This window comes from Plasmodium inui (assembly GCF_000524495.1).
Source record: "Plasmodium inui San Antonio 1 unplaced genomic scaffold supercont1.2, whole genome shotgun sequence".
Classification (NCBI taxonomy): Eukaryota; Apicomplexa; class Aconoidasida; order Haemosporida; family Plasmodiidae; genus Plasmodium; species Plasmodium inui.
In genome coordinates this window covers 794,747-814,728 of record NW_008481836.1, presented here as the reverse complement: position 1 = coordinate 814,728, position 19,982 = coordinate 794,747, and the positions used below count along the sequence as shown (strand labels likewise).

At 39.3% G+C, this 19,982-nt stretch overlaps 4 protein-coding genes across 4 annotated transcripts; 2 read left to right on the top strand and 2 right to left on the bottom strand.

Annotated features, from left to right (window-relative positions):
- Window positions 1-4,421: 4,421 nt before the first annotated feature.
- C922_00629 (hypothetical protein) lies at window positions 4,422-5,129 on the top strand (the record flags this gene model as incomplete). Its single annotated transcript, XM_008816242.1, has 1 exon — window positions 4,422-5,129. The coding sequence occupies one exon, from the start codon at window positions 4,422-4,424 to the stop codon at window positions 5,127-5,129; it is 708 nt and encodes a 235-aa protein (XP_008814464.1).
- Window positions 5,130-8,036: 2,907 nt separating this feature from the next.
- C922_00628 (hypothetical protein) lies at window positions 8,037-11,249 on the bottom strand (the record flags this gene model as incomplete). The annotated part of the gene is made up of 1 exon (XM_008816241.1): window positions 8,037-11,249. One exon carries the CDS (start codon window positions 11,247-11,249, stop codon window positions 8,037-8,039), a length of 3,213 nt encoding a protein of 1,070 aa, XP_008814463.1.
- A 1,331-nt stretch (window positions 11,250-12,580) lies between these two features.
- C922_00627 (hypothetical protein) lies at window positions 12,581-14,897 on the bottom strand (the record flags this gene model as incomplete). Its single annotated transcript, XM_008816240.1, has 3 exons — window positions 12,581-13,948; window positions 14,150-14,309; window positions 14,524-14,897. The coding sequence occupies 3 exons, from the start codon at window positions 14,895-14,897 to the stop codon at window positions 12,581-12,583; spliced, it is 1,902 nt and encodes a 633-aa protein (XP_008814462.1).
- A 2,774-nt stretch (window positions 14,898-17,671) lies between these two features.
- Window positions 17,672-19,498, top strand: C922_00626 (hypothetical protein; the record flags this gene model as incomplete). The annotated part of the gene is made up of 1 exon (XM_008816239.1): window positions 17,672-19,498. One exon carries the CDS (start codon window positions 17,672-17,674, stop codon window positions 19,496-19,498), a length of 1,827 nt encoding a protein of 608 aa, XP_008814461.1.
- Window positions 19,499-19,982: the final 484 nt, after the last annotated feature.

Here is a 19,982-nt window from a genome sequence, read left to right as displayed (position 1 = left end):
CACGGAGTGTGTGTTTGTGTTTTCCGGGCGAGGCACAACTTCCACGGGTGTTGCCGTGGTGCCGATTAATACGCGCGAGAAGTTATATATGTATATATAAATATATATGTGTATATATGAATATATATATGTATATATAAACATATTTGTACGCAGGCAAGCAACCACCCGCTCGGAGGCATCCATTAGCACAAACACGTTCATAACATACGTGCATATATACTCACGTGCGTGGCGAGAAATAACAAATTCCTGAAGCGGCCAAAATGCAGCGATTTATCTAAGCAAAACGACATTGCTACTATTCCGATCTGCGCATTAAAAGCTCACATCCCCCTTGCACCTTTGCTCATTTGTGTTCGCATTGGAGATGGAGTAATCTTATCATATGCACGTTTATAGAAACATGCACAAGGAGTATATAAAAATGAAGAGTAAAAAAAATAATTACTCCCCGTACAACAATTGCAACATTTTTTTTAAAAGAACTAGTTCCATTTAAAAAAATGAAGAAGCTTCCACAAAAATTTACCTCCCATTAGCGAAGTTTATTCTTTTTTATTTTATTGTTTTTTTTTGTGACCCCTTTAAAAAATAGGCCCACAATTGATATGTGCTGTTCGCTTATTTTTTTTTTCGCTATCAATAGGACCGCCCCCCCTTTTTTTTGAAATGTTCGCATTTGAAGGGGGGGCTGCTTTCCTCAGAAGGAATGCAGCATACGTGTAAAAAAAAAAAAAAAAGAAACATGCAAGTCGGGGGTAAACTTGTTAAATACACGTAAACCTGTTTTATGGATAATTTTAAATTTAACAGGGGCTGAAAGGTGACCGAAATTTGTCATGTGCGAAAAAGATGCAAAGCCAAACGTCAATATCGAATTTGGCACAAAGGAAATTATGGTACAAGAGCTGTGGATGCATGTGCCCCGCGACTGCAAACGAAATGTGCCCCTTTTTATGTCTGCCTAGGTTGAACGGAAAAAAAAAATTTTTCCTTAAATTGGGAAAATTTCCTTATAACATGTAACACTGTTAATCCATTCGAAAGGTACGCATGAATAGATATGTACACCTACATACATAACCCTATGAGACGTTTTTCGATTATCCGAATTCACGCTACAAGAAGGTATGTTTGGTGTGACTATTCCGTTTAGGTGATGGTTTTTTTTTTCATTCGTTATAGGTGCTACTTTAATCGGTGTGATAACACATAAAAAAGATACGCAACAGTAATAAGTAATACATTCTGCTGTTCTTCTATTGAACTTCTTTTTCCTACGCCTAGGCATTTGTAGCCAACTCCTACATTGCATCGAATTGTTCATTAAAAAAACGAGTTGAATGTTTTTTTTTTTTTTTCTCACCCTGGAGGTGAACTTCCCACTTGGGAAAAATATAGCTAATTGTTGTTGTTGGTAAAAATTGACTCACGCTATGGTAAGTGATGGGGTAAAATAATCTTTGACATTTGACGGTGATGATGAGGATGAAGAACCTTTTTGTAAAAAAAAAAAAATACGAGATCACTTTGCAGTTTTTCCTTAGTGAATTAAGTTAACATCTTTGTTAAGCCAAAGTGGTGAACGTCATGGGTTATTCCTTAATATGGTATGCGTGAATTGCAAGCTGAAAAGGCCCAAGAGGGTCAAATGCGATGGGGGTGACGCGGGCGACGTGATGGCGATGTGATGGTGATATGATTAATTGCGCAAAGAGGGTAGAGGGTGAAGAAGAAAAAAAAGCTTGCAACCTCGTTTTCATTTTTTTTCTCTATTGTGTATGTACACAAAAAGAGCCCTATACCAATGTGGGCACCGCCGGTTGTTCTTATATATAAAAGTTATCTTTAAGTTGTCATTATATACATATATATAAATGTATTCCTTGGCACGGCGCCAGCGCTATGCACCTAGTATGGCCGAGGCGATTCTTCTTCATCCTCCTGTAAGCGAGCGCTGGGCTGTGCAAACCTCCACACAGTGCACTCTTACTTGTTTTACCTCAAGAACCTTTTTTCTTACTATGATAAAGTCGGCCCAAGTATTATACGTATGTATGAACCATTAATCATTCTATGCCCTCACATGTACTATAACATATGATGCATGCCCTTCCTCTATAAAACCAGAAAAAGTGTCGCCAAGTGTAGGTGATGCGTAGGCCTCTTAATTTGCTCCCAACGCCATCTTGCCCCCAAAAATTACACGTTGCACCGCGTACATAGTATTATATATAAACATATAATTAAATATTCGTTTATATATTTTTTCGTACACGTGCAGTTCCCTATGAAAGGCATCCAAAACGTGAAAAAAAAAAAAAACGATGTAAAAAAAAAAATTATAAATATATAGCTTGTATCAAAAAAAAAAAATATAAAAATAAAAATAAGGAAAAAAAAAAAAATAAAAATAAGCGAAAAAAAAAAAAAAAAAAAAAAAAAAAAAAAAAAAAAGGAAAAAAAAAAAAAAAAAAAAAAGCGAAAAAAAAAAAAAAAACAGAAAAAGAAACAGAAGTAGAAGCAGGAAGTTAAAACAAAATAAGCGAACCATGGTATTTGAAGGAATGTAAAAAAGGAAAAAAAACATTGAAGAAGAGAAAAGGTAAGATCCTACTTTTTATTAAATGCTGAAATGAAGCATAACGTGAATTTTATGTTCAGCCGAGTTTGTAACAGTTATGTTGCGTGTTCTTGCATTCTCATGTGGCTACGATGACCTTTGTGTGTTCATGTGTTCCCACTATTGTGCCCATGTAAAAAAAAGGATGTTGAAAGGAACATTATGCCCTCACGATCCTACATGCGTGAAATAAATGCATACATTTTTTATATACATGTTTACACGTTTATGTGCACTTTGTAAGTATGTACAACATGGAAAAGTTGTTAGCCCAATCGCGCCTCTTAGGAGCCTTTGCCGTTGCGCGAGGCCTGGCCGATTAGCCTTATATCCATTTTCTTCTCCTCCCAGTTCTAAATAAAATTGGGTGAACAGTTTACGTGGGGGAAATATATATACATAATAAATAGAGAATAACGTTTTAGGAAAAATTGCTACTTCGTCGTCGTTACCCATTGCATCATGTCGTGCCTCATTTGGATTGCATGCCATACCGCATGTGCTGCGTGCAATGTATAATTTACAGAATGTGATTATTTCATTCCCCACCCACCCCCACGTGTCACTGTCGGATTCCAGCGTGCCTCCGTTTTGTGTGCATCTGAGTTCGTCACTGTTGCACCATTCTAGATACCTGCCCTACCTGTATTGTTATTTTGTGTCCCTGAGTAAGGATGCGTATCTGCACAGGCTATATTTTCCCTATTTTTGTGAGTTCCTTTATCTTCATGTAGTTCCAGTGCCGTGTTCAAAGGGTCATAGCCCCACCGGGTTAAGAAGCAGTTATTAAGCTACGCAACCCGTCTATACATGCACCTACGTTTGTATCGCGCACGAATAGTTGTCTGGTTTTTTCTTTGTGTTACCCACATGTGTTGAAGTTCTCGCTTAAAAGTGTGCATCCCCCCGAATTGGCCCATTTACTAACATTCATGCATGCTTCGTACGACGTGAAAGCAGGGCCAACTGAGCATGAGTCATGAGCATTTACATCTGAGCACACATCGTGTGGAAAAGAAGCCATGGCGAAGCAGCATATGGCCTTCGCAACGTATGCCCAAGTGAACCTGTTGCTAGTGCCCCTTCTAAGCGGCCATCCGTGTGCACAAATGAGTATTCTACAAATTCTCCACGGAACGTAGAGTTATTTTTCCAATCCTCACGTCCCTCCCCCCTCTATTTCGACCCCTCTAACAGGAATATGAATATTGTGACAGAAAACATTCAGAGAGCTGATATGAAAATAATTAATTAAAAAATTAAATTAAAACAGGGCGTAATTTGGAAAAAAAAAAGGTAAGCAATGTAAGATGCGCAAAGCATGTGACAAGCACGCATGTACTTGTACATGGTGCGTATGTATATGTATATATGTATGTGCATATATATAGGTATACGTCCACGTAGTTGTATCGAACGACCACTTATGTCTGGCCTCTCCTCCCCCCCAGCAGAACAGTTCAGTTGCATTACTCGAAATTAAGTACCGAAAGAGACACTAAGCAGCACAGTGCCCATATAAGCAGAGAAGTAAAAGAAAAAATAAAATAAGACGCATTTTTAACAGATAAAAAGAGGCACACAAGTACATATACATAGGCACATATACATACATATACAGATAGATAGATAAACAGACAGATCGTTAGCTAAGAATACAGAGACGCGCATCTTTACCTTTTAACCACTCGCAGCGTAGTACAGCACAGACTTGCGCGTGTACATAAAAATAAACAGCTACAGATACAAACGTATTTAAAAAATAAAAAAAAATTTATAAAACACCTTGAGCAAAATGAAGAAAGATAGAGAACCAATAGACGAAGATGAAATGAGAATCACTTCCACCGGAAGAATGACCAATTATGTGAACTATGGTGCCAAAATTTTAGGGGAAGAAGATAAAAAAAGCTTGAAAATAAAAGCCACAGGAAACGCCATCGGAAAAGCAGTAACTTTAGCAGAAATAATCAAAAGGAGATTTAAAGGATTGCATCAGATAACCAGGTGCGGTAGTACCGTCATAACGGACCAGTACGTTAGTGGACAAGACAACAGCGAACATGTTGTGCAAGAGAAAACCGTTTCTTTTATCGACATTCTGTTATCCAGAGACCAATTAGATGTGAAAGATGCAGGCTACCAACCACCATTGGATGAGAAATATGTGAAGGAAATGTCACCTGAAGAAATTGTGAACACGAGACCATTTAGAGGAAGAGGATTCAGACCCAGATTCTTTCGTGGATTTAGAGGTGGCAGAGGTGGGTTCATAAGACGAGGTGGATATAGGCCATTTGGAGATAGAATATATGATGGTAGAAACACCTTTAGAGGTAGAGGATATGGTGTTGGTTTTGGTAGAGGTGGTTACAGATCTGGTGGCGGAATGGGCATGTCCGGAAGAGGCGGGTTCAGAGGCAGAGATGGCGGCTACCGCGGAGGTAGAGGTGGTTTCCGAGGTGGCAGAGGTGGCTTCAGAGGGGGCAGGGCTTTATCATAACTGAAGAAAATTTTAAATGAATTTGTTTAATTTTTGCGCTTGTTCAAGGGGGCCTTCCTATGTAAATGCAGATATATCGGTGTATGGGTGCAGGATTGTTCCATTGTTTTACTGCGCCAATATGTGGAGTGTGCTTAGCCAAGCGCAGACCCTGAGCATGCGGGGCACAGTGCACAAAAGATTCCACGGAGAACGGAATAATACAAAGCCTATTTGTTACGCATTTGAACATGTGTTCGTGTACATCCACGCATATTCAGTGCAGGCACGACACATGCACAACGCATACGCACCGCGCTTATATAAGCATATATAGGTATCCATGCCGCCTTTCGCAAAATTAAGCCTACTTCGTTCACCGTGGCATATGTGAAGCACCAACAAAATGTATAGATAAAAAAAAAAAAAAAAGAGAAGAGCCGCAACAGTTCACGCACCAAGTTCGCATGCATATACACCTTGAGAATAAACTGAGCAGCATATACGCACGAGTACTTTTTTGCATACAATTTTATGTGAGCCCGATTTGAGGAGAAAAAAAGAAGGAAGAGAAAAAAAAAAAGAAAGAAACAGACAAACAAACAAACAAATAAACAAAGAAAGAAAAAAAAGTTAAAACTTCCCCATTATGTATCTGTACACCATTTATACACATACGCACACGTAGTGGAACGACAAGGTGAAGATGCAGCAATACATGCATATTACTGTACACGTTTACTATAATTCAAGACCTACGAAACAATGCTGGAGTGTTATTTATACAATATAAAATTAAAAAAAAAAAAAATAAGCTATATTTAGAAACCATGGTTCAACCAAGCAGCGTTCAGCCGTGTCACATTTAGCCATCAAAAGTGAGTTCACCACAAGTTCAAATCAGAGAAATAAATATATTTATTTATATCTGTATGCACACAAGAACCATTTTATATATGCACGAGAATTTAAGAAACAAAAAAAAAAAATGTTCGCATTTTTTACATAATCGAATGGAGTAAAAATTATTGCATAACAGTTTATACATACATGTTGTACCCCCTTTTTACCACTCTTCTTTAATATATTCTTATCGATGCTCATACATTTAGAGAGATTCAACCCCAGCGCTTGTAGCCTGTTCAGCGATACAACGCGCAGGAATATATTACAAGAAGGCAAAGGGGGCATGGCATGTATGTGTTATGTATATTTTTTTTATGCCACAATATTCCACGACAGTTAAAAAAAAAAAAAGACATATATAATTGCACATATATAAGTACTCGTTTATAATCACACGTTTATAAGTAGACATTTATAATTGCACATTTATAAGTAGACATTTATAATTGCACCTTTATAAGTAGACATTTATAATTGCACATTTATAAGTAGACATTTATAATTGCACATTTATAAGTAGACATTTATAATTGCACATTTATAAGTAGAAATTTATAAGTATCCATTTATCGGTACCCATTTATCCCTGCCAATATATCAGTGCCCATTTATAGACACATATGTGAACATAAATACATGACACCTCGTGACGCATTTATTTCATGCACAGCCCGCCATTTTAATGAAGAGCAATTTACGAAGTTTTAAAGGCAATGAAAGACGTGAGAATGTGCTGTATTTACACGCCCAGAAATATTCTAAATTTCACTGGGCCATTTATTTATATTTATTTATTCACACATACGCATCATACACATTTATCCATCTGCATAAAACCTACGCCCCTTTTTTTTTTTATCAACATTTAAAACGACAAAAAACTGCATTTTGCCATATACACGAAATTAATTCATTTATATTCGTTTATTTAAAAAAACGGAGAGGTGGAAGAGGCGGATGAGGAACAACACAATGCGGAAAAAACGTGCTATCCAAATAGTGCAGTGGGTGCGTAACGCGAAAGAGCTGCCCTAATTATATCCCCCTTCTTTTTTTTTCTTCCGAAGAGATCTTGTCTGCTGTATTAACGTCGGGAAATGCCTAGGACGAAAGTTGTGGCATCCATTTGTTCCAAGTCGAGGCTAATATTAGGAACTTCTTTCACCTCTTGTTTATTCACATCTTCATAATGCAAAATAGAGCACTCCTTTTTCCCGCCTAAAGGATTAAAAATGAACGGAGCTGCGCAACACAGGTTTGATTCTTTCATAAGGGGCGCATGTCACATTTATTTTATCCTTTTCCTCTTTGGAAAAAAAGTAGGACATTTGTTTAGTACACTCCCTGAGCTAGCCAATTTGCAAAAAGTTATATTCGCCTTGCCCTTCATAAAAAAAAAAAATTTGGTGGTATTTCCAAATACGCTTTTTCCTTTGTGTTGTCATTAAGCATCAAGTTCTGTTCAACTTAGCCAAGTATCCTTCGAGGGTCACAAATTACCAGCACGAAAAAAGGGGTTAAAATTTTTCTTTCCACTTTTTACGTGAAGGGGTAAAGCATATTAAATTTGTACGGGAAAAAACAGAATGAGCAGCGTCATCTGCTTAAAATGTTTGTCCTTTAGATGGAGATAAAAGACACAGCGCTGTGGGGAACGCACGCGCATGGCAGCGTCATACAAAAAGCACTTCACTTCATCATTAAGTTGCAAAACTTCGCAAATGTGTAAACAAGTGCAAAAAACTACGGTTTCAATTGCGCAGTGTGCGGACGGATCGAATGGCCGGTGTGAAGCAACACCTTTTTATTGTACATTAAAAAAATAAATTATATTGGAAGAAACAAACAAATTGCCCATTTGCTCGAAAGTTGCGGTAGAAGAAAAAAAAAAAAAAAACGACACAAAATGGGGATCACAAATGTGTACCTCTCCTTCGAGGAGCATTATTAATCCTTCCGATAATGCAAGAGATGGAGAAGGAAGTAACATTCCTTCCTCACTCTTTGGTAATGCCCAGATCGTCACTTAAACTTCTTACTTATTTCTTTGTAATATTTCATCTGCTTACTGGTAACGCTGCGTGGGACCATCTTAACCGCCAGCAGGATGTGCCTTTGGCTAATTGTCAGTATGTTTTTATTCCTTTGAATGAACTCATAAATTAAGTTATTCTTATCTTTCTCACTTATGTCTTTGTTTTCTAAACTGTTAATTTTGTACATCCGATTATTTTCCATGGCAAGGTTATCAAGACTGGGTGGGATACTCATTTTTTTCCTTCTTCTTAATTCAACTTGCTGGGATAGCAGACATTTCTGTTTCCATTCCGATTGTTCGTTTGGCTCATCTGATAAATTGGCTCTACCATCGGGATTGGAGAAAAGCAAACTGGTCGTCTTCTCCGTTAGGGAGGTTCCCCTTTCGTTTGTTAACTCAGTCATTTTGGACGCCTCCTCGACAGTGTCGGAGGGGCACAACAAATTTTTGCTTCGTTCTGGTGAGCATGCTTCTGCGCTATTCTCATCGTATGCGGGCGCATTAGGAACATTAAGCGGTGGGAAACACAAATGAGGATTAGCGTAGTTGGCCCCCTTTTGGGTGCATTCCCCTACTTGGCTTTGATCAATAGTTGCCACGCTACATTGACTGGGCATTTTTGTGCCTCCATCGAAGGAGCCCTTCGTGCAGTTGCTACTTCCAACATCTGTAACCGTGTCCCCATTTTCGCGTTTCACAAAGGAGGGCTCATTGGATGTATCCCTGCAGAAGCCACCTTCTTCGCGGGAGTGCTGTGTTGCATCACCGCCGCTCGACAAACCCGAGTTCAATAAATCGATTTTATCTCGACAGTCCTGGAGAGCGATGAAAGCACTTTCTCGCAGAACTCCGTACAAGTCAGCCCCGCTATAACCCTTGGTCAACCGAGAAATTTTGGGAAAATCTACATCAGCATCCAGGGGCATATTTCTGGAGAGCTTTCTCAAAATATCAATTCGTCCCTGATATTTTGGTAAAGAAATGTAAATAAGTTGATCAAATCTACCGCTTCTTAGCAATGCCTTGTCGATTATATCTGGTCTATTCGTCGTAGCAATGATGTAGACACTTTCCCTTTGGGAGAGTCCATCCATTTCAGTGAGCAGTTGGTTTACAATTCGATCGGATGCTGCTGCAGCTTTGTTGTTTGCCCTGTTAATGCAAATACTGTCAATTTCGTCGAAAAAGATGAGACAAGGCTTGTAAATAGATGCGTAGGAAAATATTTCTCTGACTTTTTTTTCACTTTCTCCAACATATTTATTCAAAATTTCGGGTCCCTTGATAGCTATAAAATTGGCCTTCATTTCGTTACTTATAGCTTTGGCAAGCATCGTTTTTCCACATCCAGGTGGCCCATAAAGTAATATTCCCATGCTTTTGTTTATCCCTAGATGTTTGTAAATGTTTGCATATTTCACTGGTAAGATGAATTTCGTCTCTAACACTTTTTTGATTTTTTTTAAGGAGCCAATATTGTCCAAGTTGATATTTGGCACTTCACATATATTCTGTGTAATCATTTTCTTTTTTATATTTCTTACACTTTGGTGAATAATCTCGTCATTTATTTTTCGGCAGGTCATTTTTGGTCTTTTCACTTTGTACGTTATAGCTCCTCCGCTCTGCTCCTTCCTCTTCAGGTTTGTTTCGTTCCTCTGCTTCGAGGGAACTGTATGAGAGTTAAACGTTGTGACGGCATCCCTTTTCGAGTCATCCTCTTGAGGTTTACCCCCATTTGGACGTACTTCCGAGTTGTTCACCTGGTAAATGTTTTCTCCGTTCGGATGAGGGGCGTCATTATTCTGGATTGAAGCTGCAAGTTGCGTGCCCTGACCCACCGGAGGTAGTACCTCCGATCTGGGCTTCCCACTGGAGTCCCTCTCAGTGGAGGCTACGTCCATCTCGCTCCTTATCCCGGCCAAACCCCCCCCGTCCACTTGGTCATATATGCACAGATTCATCGACTCGTTTGCAATATCGTAGAGGTGTCCCCGATGAAAGCCGTATGTTAAAGCTGCTGCATATTTCGAATCAAATGTGAGGGAAAACTCTTCCGCCATGAATTCGAGAATTTCCACTCGATCTTCGTACGTAGGGATAGGTATGGAGATAAATTTTTTAATTTTTGTATACAGAACACTGTCATACGGTTTGTTAACACTTAGTAAAAGTATGAGAACATTTGAGTTTTCAAAGAGGCTCAGCAGATATGTGAAGAGATACAGATCTGTTGAATCATCTTTGGATGAAAGGATCACATCTATATCGTCTATGCAAAGGATAGCCTCATTATACTCGTTTATTATTTGCTCAAAAATTAATTTTAACTTATTATTTTTACTATCATTGGAAATATATTTTATATATTCTGGCAGCTTTAGGTAAAAAAATGGACAGTCACATTCTCCGGCTATCGCATACGATAATGTGGTTTTTCCTGACCCACTGATTCCGCTAATATTAACAATTGTGCTGAAATTACCCTCCCTAAATTTATGGGGGTAAATTATGCTGTAATAAATGTCTTTTTTGATATTTTTTATTCCTTTATAGTTCCCTAAATTGGTATCTGTTTCGATGTTTTTTTTAACGTCCTTCAGGAGATTATATGCTGCGTAGCTTTGTTCCTTGACGCTGTCCTTTTGGGACTTCCCCTTCTCCTTTTCTGAGCTGAAGTCTGCATTTTTTTCCTCCTTCACCCTTTTCTTCTTGTTGTCTCCCATTTTTAGTAGGGCACGCTTGACTTTTCTACTTCCATCTTGGGACAGTTGTTCATCCTGTTCTTTTTTTTTTTTTCCTTTGGTGGGGGATGGCGGTTCGTCTTGCTCGCGCGGCTGCAACGTATCACCGTCTTGGCTGTCATGATCGTGATGGTCGCGCCCATTGGGCTCACCGTGGTGACGGTGCTGCTCCCCCGCCCCGCGACTTCCCTGGAACCCGTTCCAAGAAATACCTCCCCCCTTGGAGACACCATCCCCTTCAAACGTTTTCTTCAAAACGTCGATAATGAGAGCGTTTAGTTTGTTCCTGGGAAGCCGTCTGTACTCCAAGAATTCTTTCCGCAAGGAATTCTCTATCAGCGTGCAGTTATTAACAACGTTTTTCAGGTTCGTTTGGTTATCTTCATTTTCGAGGATGAGCTTGTTGCCCGAGATTATTTTGTGTATTCTGTTTCGTATTGTTGTGGATAGCATTTTGGGGGCGCGTTAAATGGGGGGACGACCGGAATGGGAAAGCTTGTAGCATCAGATGGTTGAAGCGGATGGACAAATAGGGAAAATGGGTCAGTTGGGAAAATGTGGCAAATGGGACAGTTCCGCCACTTTGACCAATCCGGAAAACTGAGGAAGAAAAAAGCCCCTGTTCCTTCAAAAGGATAAAATCGCTGTAGGAATCATCTCCTTTTTTTCGCCTCTCTGAATGATAATTCTTAAAATGTAGTATACGTTTTTTTCTTTTCTTCCCTTTTACCGGGCCTCTATTTTTGCTTCTAACATTGTTGTATTCAAACGGGAAATTTAAAAAGAATTGTCAAAAAAAAGTAGTCGGAGCGTGCAGCACAATGGGGAGCCCTGAAAATGGTAAAAAAAAAAAAAGAAAAAAAAGTCACTTACAACTTTACCTTTACGAATGGCAGATTTGAGAAAAAAGAAATTGCAAACAGGCACATACAATCAAGTTGCCAAACGCGCTTATCACTTTTGCCGAACGAAGGTTTGCCCCATAGCTGGGGCTTTTTACAAAAAGGGGGGTAAATAAAAAAAAACTGTTCTCTTGGCATGCATCGTGTTAAACATTCCTCGCATGCGTAACGAATGGACAGTTTTTCAATATACTGATTGGAAGCAGCGGAATAAAAAAAGAGGCAATGTATATGTGATTCCCCCTCCCCCCCTTGCCGTTGGCAGAACGGAAATTCCGTGCTGCTAAGTGCTTATAATTTTTCAAAACGTTGTTTTGTTGGCAAATGGGCAAAAGGAAAAACTTGACGAGGTGAAATAATTTGATTATGTTACACATACAGAGGATGCGCAGAAACGGCGAGATTTCTTCCTGATTGGAGGGCCCCCACGAAAGGCATATAATATATCCACCCGCATATCTCGTAAAACGATCAAAGGAAAAACAATTTTTTCTTTTCTCTTTCTTTTTCCATTCCGAAAGTTACCAAGTGGAAAAATCCCACGTGTTAAACTTTCTATTATGAATACTTCATAGAGGTACCCTCGTCCGGGGTTAAAAATATCCCCAACATGGGAAACTACTCATGGGGACGAACAAGCTCGTGCGTTTAGAATGAAGAACATGGAAAAGCTCCTATTCGGGACAGAAACTTCCTATTTTTATTGGGGTAAGGAAGTTATTAAAAGTGGAGGCAAATGTGCTGCTAAAAGCTGTGCGTATAGACGAACTGACTATAACTTCACAAAGGGGAAAAGTTCCGTAGAGTCGGTGGAATATAAATTGGACAACCGGCGCGCAAAATAGGCCAGGGTCTTCTACACACCCTCACTTTGTGAAATATTCAAATGAGATTTTTAAAATTTTTCATGTTAAACGGATCCGACATGGCTTGTACATTCTTCTCATACCTACGAAACTCGTCAAGCGATTTGCTCGCCTTGAAGGATATTTTTAAGTAAAGCTCCTTTTTATCATGATCTTCCTCGTTTAGCGATTTGTTGTTATATTCTTGTTCTATTTGAGTTAGGTAATCCTCATAGCTTAACGTTGCCGTCCTGTTTAGTAGCTCCTTAAGTATGAAAAATGAAATGTCCTTGATTATGAAATAATTAAAGTGTGATTTTGCAACCGCTAGGGGGTAAATATAATGTTCCATAATGAATTCCTGTAGTTGATAGTCGTATCGGAGGGGAAGTTCCTCTGTTTTATTGGAGGACTTCCCCTTCTTATTTGAATTTCCTGTATCCTGCTTGTTCCTCGTGTGTGGTGCATCGGCATCACTGTAGGAGGAGAGGGTATTATTTCCCTCTTTTGTGACTTCCTCGGTCGGTGGCTTCCCCCGTGGTGAGTCTTCACCCGAATTGTCACTAAAATGTTGGTCAAAAAAAGAAAGTTCGCTATTCGAATCTTGTGACGCACAGATGCTTTTGGTGCTGTCCACATAGCTTGAATTATCTGGTGATAAATAATCATCACTGTGAAACCCATTGGAGTAGTTCCCATTTTGGGAAACCTTGGTTTCGTATTCTTCTTCAGTCATGCTAGCATAAGACGGTGGTTTATCCTTTGCGGCTCTAAACTTGTCGCTTCTTCTTTCCATTTTCCTTTTTTGTAAAGCCATTTTTCTTTGGTTTTCCTTCACTTTGGAGAGGAACATATTTATGTCTTTACTTTCGCACTTGTTGTAGGAGAGGTTTTTATTCAACGTACCTTGTTCTTCTTCATTCGATTTCGACTTGCCGATAAATTTGTAGAACCCATTCGTGATGGCAGATGTAAAATCATTTAAATTCTGGACAATAGCTATTTTTGCATTCTGCATATTTTTATCCCACTCAAACCAGTATCTAGCTCCATTATTTCTCCAGTAATTTATCAAAACGGGTTCTGGGATGTTCTTGATTTTGGGATATATGAGTGGCTCTATTCTGAATGCAACGGGATCAAACCCATGGAACAGGTTGTAAAATTTTATCCCCTCCATTAATCTTAACCCCTTGTTTATGTAATCTGGCTTGTACAATGATAGTAACGCACTTAGGGGGCTTCCCAGCATGAAGAAATAGTCGATTTTACTCTTCAGATGGTACTTTAGGTCACTGTCACTGATTCTTACTTTGACATTGTGCAAAATTTCGTACGCCATAGCGCTCCCGAGGGAGTAGCCTAACAGGCAGACCTTAGAATTTTTGAACCGTCCGCTGGGGTCCTGCGTAGGGTGAGTGAATATACACACGAAGTGGTATTGTCATCGCGTATGCGGGAGGGCATCCCTGTCGCCTTTGCTACACCGTAGTGTTATATCATGCAGTGGGAACCATGCGCAGGGGTTATTCTCGAGAAAACCCCCTCGTAGTGTGACACCACAGGATAATTCACATGTTTTCCCATTTTTCATTTTAAAAATTACGCTCTTTAAAGATTCTAGTGCCTTGTTTATGTCATTGTACAGGTTTGACATTATGTAATCGCCATATCTTGGGTGCAGGAAGCATATGATGTCCCCCGCCGAGAGATTCACGATCTTTCGGGTCTCCGCCATGGTGTTGATGTTTATCCGGTTGAAGACGCTGCGATGTGGAGAAAAAGTCAGATGATGCAGAGAATAAGAAAAAAAAAAAAAAAAAATAAAAAACAGAAACGGATCACCCACAACTCGCACAACTGTTCGGTTTCGTTTTCACGTAAACAGGCAGAATGAGACACCGATGAATAGGATTAAAGTCGACGAGCTGAGGATACGAAGGTGCGGGTATAGATACCACCGCTGCTATGAAGCATTACTGAATCTGTGCGTCTATTATGTACTTCTTCCAGTTGAATATATGGAAATGAATATTAAAAGGATAATCAAAAAACCACATTTTTTTTACAATTTTGAAACTATTTTTGAGATCTTCACATTGATTTATGATGATCTCTTCATTGGATCCTATTCCATGGATTATTAAAATGATGTAATCCACATCATTAACTTTATCATCTAAGTATGGTTCTTCTTCGTAAAAGTTGATGTCTGCCTCATCTTTACTTTTGGGCATTTTCTTCGTAGTCACATTTTTTTCACTTTTGGTGAAAAAGAAAAAATGCTTATTTTTCTTTTTCCTTAAATCGTCCTCGTCATCCCCTTCTTCTTCTTTTAAAGTGGGAGCAGTCATTATGGCGGGGTGGTACGTACGATTTTTTTCTTTTTTTTTGGGGGGGTCTTGTCTTTTTAAATGCTATTTTGTTCTGTGTACAAACTGGTTTTTCAACTTTGTTTGACTTGTTTCTTTTTTTTTTTTTTCTTGGGGGGGAAAAATTTAGTGGTACCTCCAAGTGTATCTTCCCCTATTTTTACACTCCCCTTTTTGTTTGCTTCGGCAAAATTATACACATTTCGCAGCAGAGGGGGCCACTTATTTGTGCAATCACGATGCGGTTATCGTGACAGGGGGGAGAAATTCAGTAACCTGCTAAGTTATTCAAAGGGGGGGATGCGTTTATTCACGCAAATAAGATTAACCATTCGTGAGCAGCTCTGCTCACATCGCCTATGCAACATTGCAAACAAATTAAAACTTGCGTAGGAGCGTAAACTGTTAAATGGAGGGACGGGCTTAAAAAAATTGCGGACAAATTAATGCTACAATTTGGAGGCCACAAATTGGAGCCTACAATTTTGAATTTTTTTGCTTCAAAAGGGAGACTCTACATGAAGTGTTAACGTGGGTGTAACTATTTTGTTTGTTGAAGCAATTTTTTTTTTTCTTTCGCGTGGAAAGCGCAAATTTGGTATCAATATTCGTTAAGGGAATTTCTCCCTCTTTTCCTTCTTTCAATTTTTTTCTTCCCATTTGAATTTTCCCAATTTGTTCATCATTTTTCACATTTTTTTTTTCATGCATGAGTGTATAGAGATTGTGTTTGTTGCTTTTGAAGAGGGCATAAGAATGCGAAAAAAAAAAAAAAAAACGCACGTCAAATTGTGCATCCTTTGCGAAGTCACGCACAATTCTATTTTGGTTTAACATTCACATGACGCTCTTTCCGGTTAATGATAAATGGTGTGTGACTGTGTATCTCTCTTGTAAAGCGAAAACTGTGTGCCTTTTTTTATGCCTGTTTTGTGGCCGTCTTTTCCTGTAGCTCATGGTCCGCAGTCACCCTTTTAAGCGCTACTTCATTCATGAACAGTTTGGGATGACACGAAAGATAAACCCTTTTTATGGAGTCGTAAAAAAGGCAACACGCGAATATTAGCCAAATCCGAACGGTAGATATTTCAATCGTTCATGTTTCCTGCCAGGAGAAATATTCCTTCCGTTTCCGCTTTGTTGAAGACACTCTCGCAGGTTGGAATTGTATACTTATACACAATTGGTCGTAAGAACACCAAAAAATTACCACTTTGTTTTTTGTGTACTGCCACCACTTTTCAACTCCGCGGACACGCAAAAAAATGGGTCATTGAAGAAGTAAAAAAAATTGTGACCCTTCGGGAACAAGAGAAGAAAAGAAACGCAAAAAAAAAAAAAAAAATAGGAAGAAGAAGGCTGGTTAAAAGGGAAGGACTTGTAAGAATACGACGGAGGACCCGCAAAAAAAGGAAGAGGCACAACGGAAGGAGCAGAAAACACAGAGGCGAAAAATCCAGAGTCACTCCCCCGGGACGATGCACGAAAAAGAGCGAAGATGGGAAAAATGTTACCAAAAGGGGAAACACATACCATGTTAGCGATGAAGGCGGCTTTTTTCCTATACACATGAGGAGAGAACAAACTTCTTTTTTTCCTTTTTGTTCTTTTGGTTCATTTGGTTCATTTGGTTCATCTGGCTCTTTTGGCTCTTTTGTCTCTTTTGGCTCTTTTCGTTTATTATTCTTTTACAACGTAGAACGACTGAGGGGGTAAAAAATTTACATTTATTTTTTTTTTTAGATTAATCCTCCTTTTTTCTATGTTTACGCACGAGCAAAAAAAAAAAAGAAAAAAGAAATTGTTGTAACCATACTTGCTCTGCTGTGCAATAGAACAAATGGGGATTCCTCATGCTATACACTTTTCACTTTGTGTTTGTACATCCCCCCAGGGAATAGCAAAGTGGCCACAACAAAATGGCATTACGGAATGATAAAATTGGCTCGAGCAGTACTCATATCATGCGCATTTACAGCGATGAGAAAACTATATCAAGGAGGTACCCCTTACTACCATTTGGCGGAGAAGAAAAAGAAAAAAAAAAGAACGTAACATAACACAGAGGAGAAATTTGGAAAGGGGAGGAAAGGGAACAGCACAGAGGGGGCAAAGGCGCAGAACAGGTACAACATAAGATATATATAACGCGTTCAACTGTACATCATGTATGCGTATATACACACACCTATTCTATACGCGTTTATAATCGCTACTTGTGCGCAAAGCTCACATGGCAGCCGCAATTTTTATGTCGCACAACAATTCTAATTAATAGTTGTAGTACTTGACGCACCTACCTTTTATGAAGCAACTTTTGTGGTTTCATGTGAATCTGCTTCAGAACAATTCTCGAGTGCTACTATCACAATGGTCATTTTCGTAAATGGGTAATTTTTTTTTTTTTTTTATTTAATCATTTCTTTTAATTACTTCGCAAAGCAACTCTCATATGTTATTAAGAAATAAATTCCGCAAAATTACGATCGCGTGGAAAGTAACGTTTAGCTTCTTCTTTAACTCCATGTCGATTGCACTCACAGAGACATAATCTGCACTAATTGGTTGCTCGCCAACGTTGCTCTTATTCTTAGTGAGGACATTCGCGTATGTACGTGCTGTGTATTCGTCACATGACTGGGTGTTGTGCACGTTCCTATTGAATGCACACGTGTACATGCATGGAAGGATTACCTCGAGTGTTTTGATCCCCTCCCTTTTGCTACCATCTCTACATACATCCCTCCACACGTTATATGGATATTAACACCCTAAAAGAAAAGCGCATATGCATAGACGATTCAAGTAGGGCGCACAAAAAAAAGTATACAACCTTTTTTCTGCTAAACCCAGATGGTATTGTCGACTCGGTTGCGGGGCTAGAGAACTTGGCATTTTCCTTTGAGGGCAATTCGTATAAAAACGCTAGATGCTATAAATGCTTATCCGTTTTTTCCTGTGAGAGCACTGCTGTGTATAGGACCTGCCCTAAGTGCCATATTGTAAACGCACTGGTGCCCCACGACAGCATAGGACGAAAAGTTCTTATTCTGATTTGCTACCAGTGCAATAGCAGGAACCTGACGAACATTGACTGTTCATACGTGCAATGCTTTTTGTGCAGCCGTGTGAACCTTTCGCAGTACGATAGTGCGAATCTCGCCCCAAGTCAAGGCGCCCATGACAGCCCGCAGCGGAAGCAAAAAAAGAACCACCGAGGCCCCATCGCGAACATGTTCAAATGCTTAAGACTCAGAAAAAATAGGAGAGAAAGGGCCCCCTCCTCGGGGGACAGCGACAGGGAATGTTTCGAAGAAAGTTGCGAGGAAAGCTGCGAAGGAAGTTGCGAAGAAAGTCGCAGTGGAGAGGCAGCACGGAGTGAAGTCCAAGATGGGTCCATGCAGAACAATGTCAGCTTTGAAAACGTTAGGGAGAATGACAAAGAGGAAGATCCGAACGGACAAAGAACAAACAAGAAACTCTTTAGTGAAGAAAAAACACATGGATACACACCGGAAGGAAAATATTCAAATGAGGACTATCGAAAAAAATATTCTCAATCAAATAACAGTGGGTATAATACAAGTATGAATTATATGCCCTACTCAAATGATAAGTTTCAAACGGGTTACATGAGAAATTCGAGCAACAACTATGGCCAAATGGGCTACATGAAAAAGGGAAGCAACGAGAGCGGTAACTACTATCCTAGCGGTAGCCACAGCAACGGAAGGATCGGCAACCCCAGTAGTGGGTACCCACGAGAGCACAGCAGCTTTCATAACAGCAAGTATGACAAGAACTACCAATACAGCTATTCCCACAACAACACGCATGGAAGTTCTTGGAACAAAGACAGCAGAGTCCACGAAAGCAACAATCATGACATGCACAGATCGGAAAATTATAACTACAAATTGGGGACTATTGTGGAGAGTGGAAATGTTAAAAGAAAAACACTCATGTTTAATAACGTTAATGATTCGAGCGTCAAAAAAGTTCATAAAACTATAAGCTTTCTCGAAATGGAAAGAAAAAGAGATAGCGATGTCCGGGCATGTATAGAATATTTTAACTCCCTACGTAGAAGCAAAAATGATGATATTAAAATGATTCTTGAAAATCAAAACTTTAAAGAATTGAATATTCCCAAAGAGCATCTTGAAAATCGACATTTTTACAGATATGTAGAATACTACAAGAAACATAACTTGAAAAATTTAATAGACCAATTTAATGAATCCTCTGCGAATCACAGGAACAAAAGCAAAGATTCTGGTGAGAAGGGGAAGGACTCTGCTTCCTCCATTTCGAATGGCATAAATAAAGATAAAGCCACCCAGAGTGGTAGCAGTAATGGGAATGATAAAGGTAAGAACGGTGCAAGGGATCCCTCGGGCAATGAAAAAAACACAAGTAGCAAAAGCACAGACAGTAAAACGAAAAAAGCCAAGCTCTCGGAAATTGACTCACTTGATGATCACTCTCATGGGGATGGAAACGCATACCATAAGAACAAAAAGTCGAAGTGCGAGGAAAATATAAAGCCCACTTTTTACACCATAGACGATTTGTTCGAGTAAGTCTGGGCTGTGTACACAGCACGGTGAACCGATAAACAGGGAAGCGGCCAAGCGGCGAAACAGACGAGCAAAAATATGTACCTCCCCCTTTAGTCGCCCTCTTACGCACCCGACCCCCCCGTCAAGAAGAACCAGACGCATAACGCGTCCGTATAATGCTTCCCATGCGCGTATCCTAATTTTCCACTGCAAAAATTCGGCAAAATTTAGAGGGATAAAACGCCGAGTTGGCTGGCAACCCACGCTGTAAAATAAAGAAGTTCCGCGGAGCATCCCAGTACCTGTATAGACGTGCGCCACAAAATTGCGTAGATTTATTTGCAAAAAAATAAAACTAATTAAAGGCTATTTTTGAGTTATGCATATAATTTACTTCCTCTACGTGAGACACCTCGTAGGTTTATTCTGTTATATTGAAGTCTTTTTTTTTTTTTTTTTTTTTTCCTCTCTTGTGTTTGAATACTTAATTCTCATTCCCACGTGA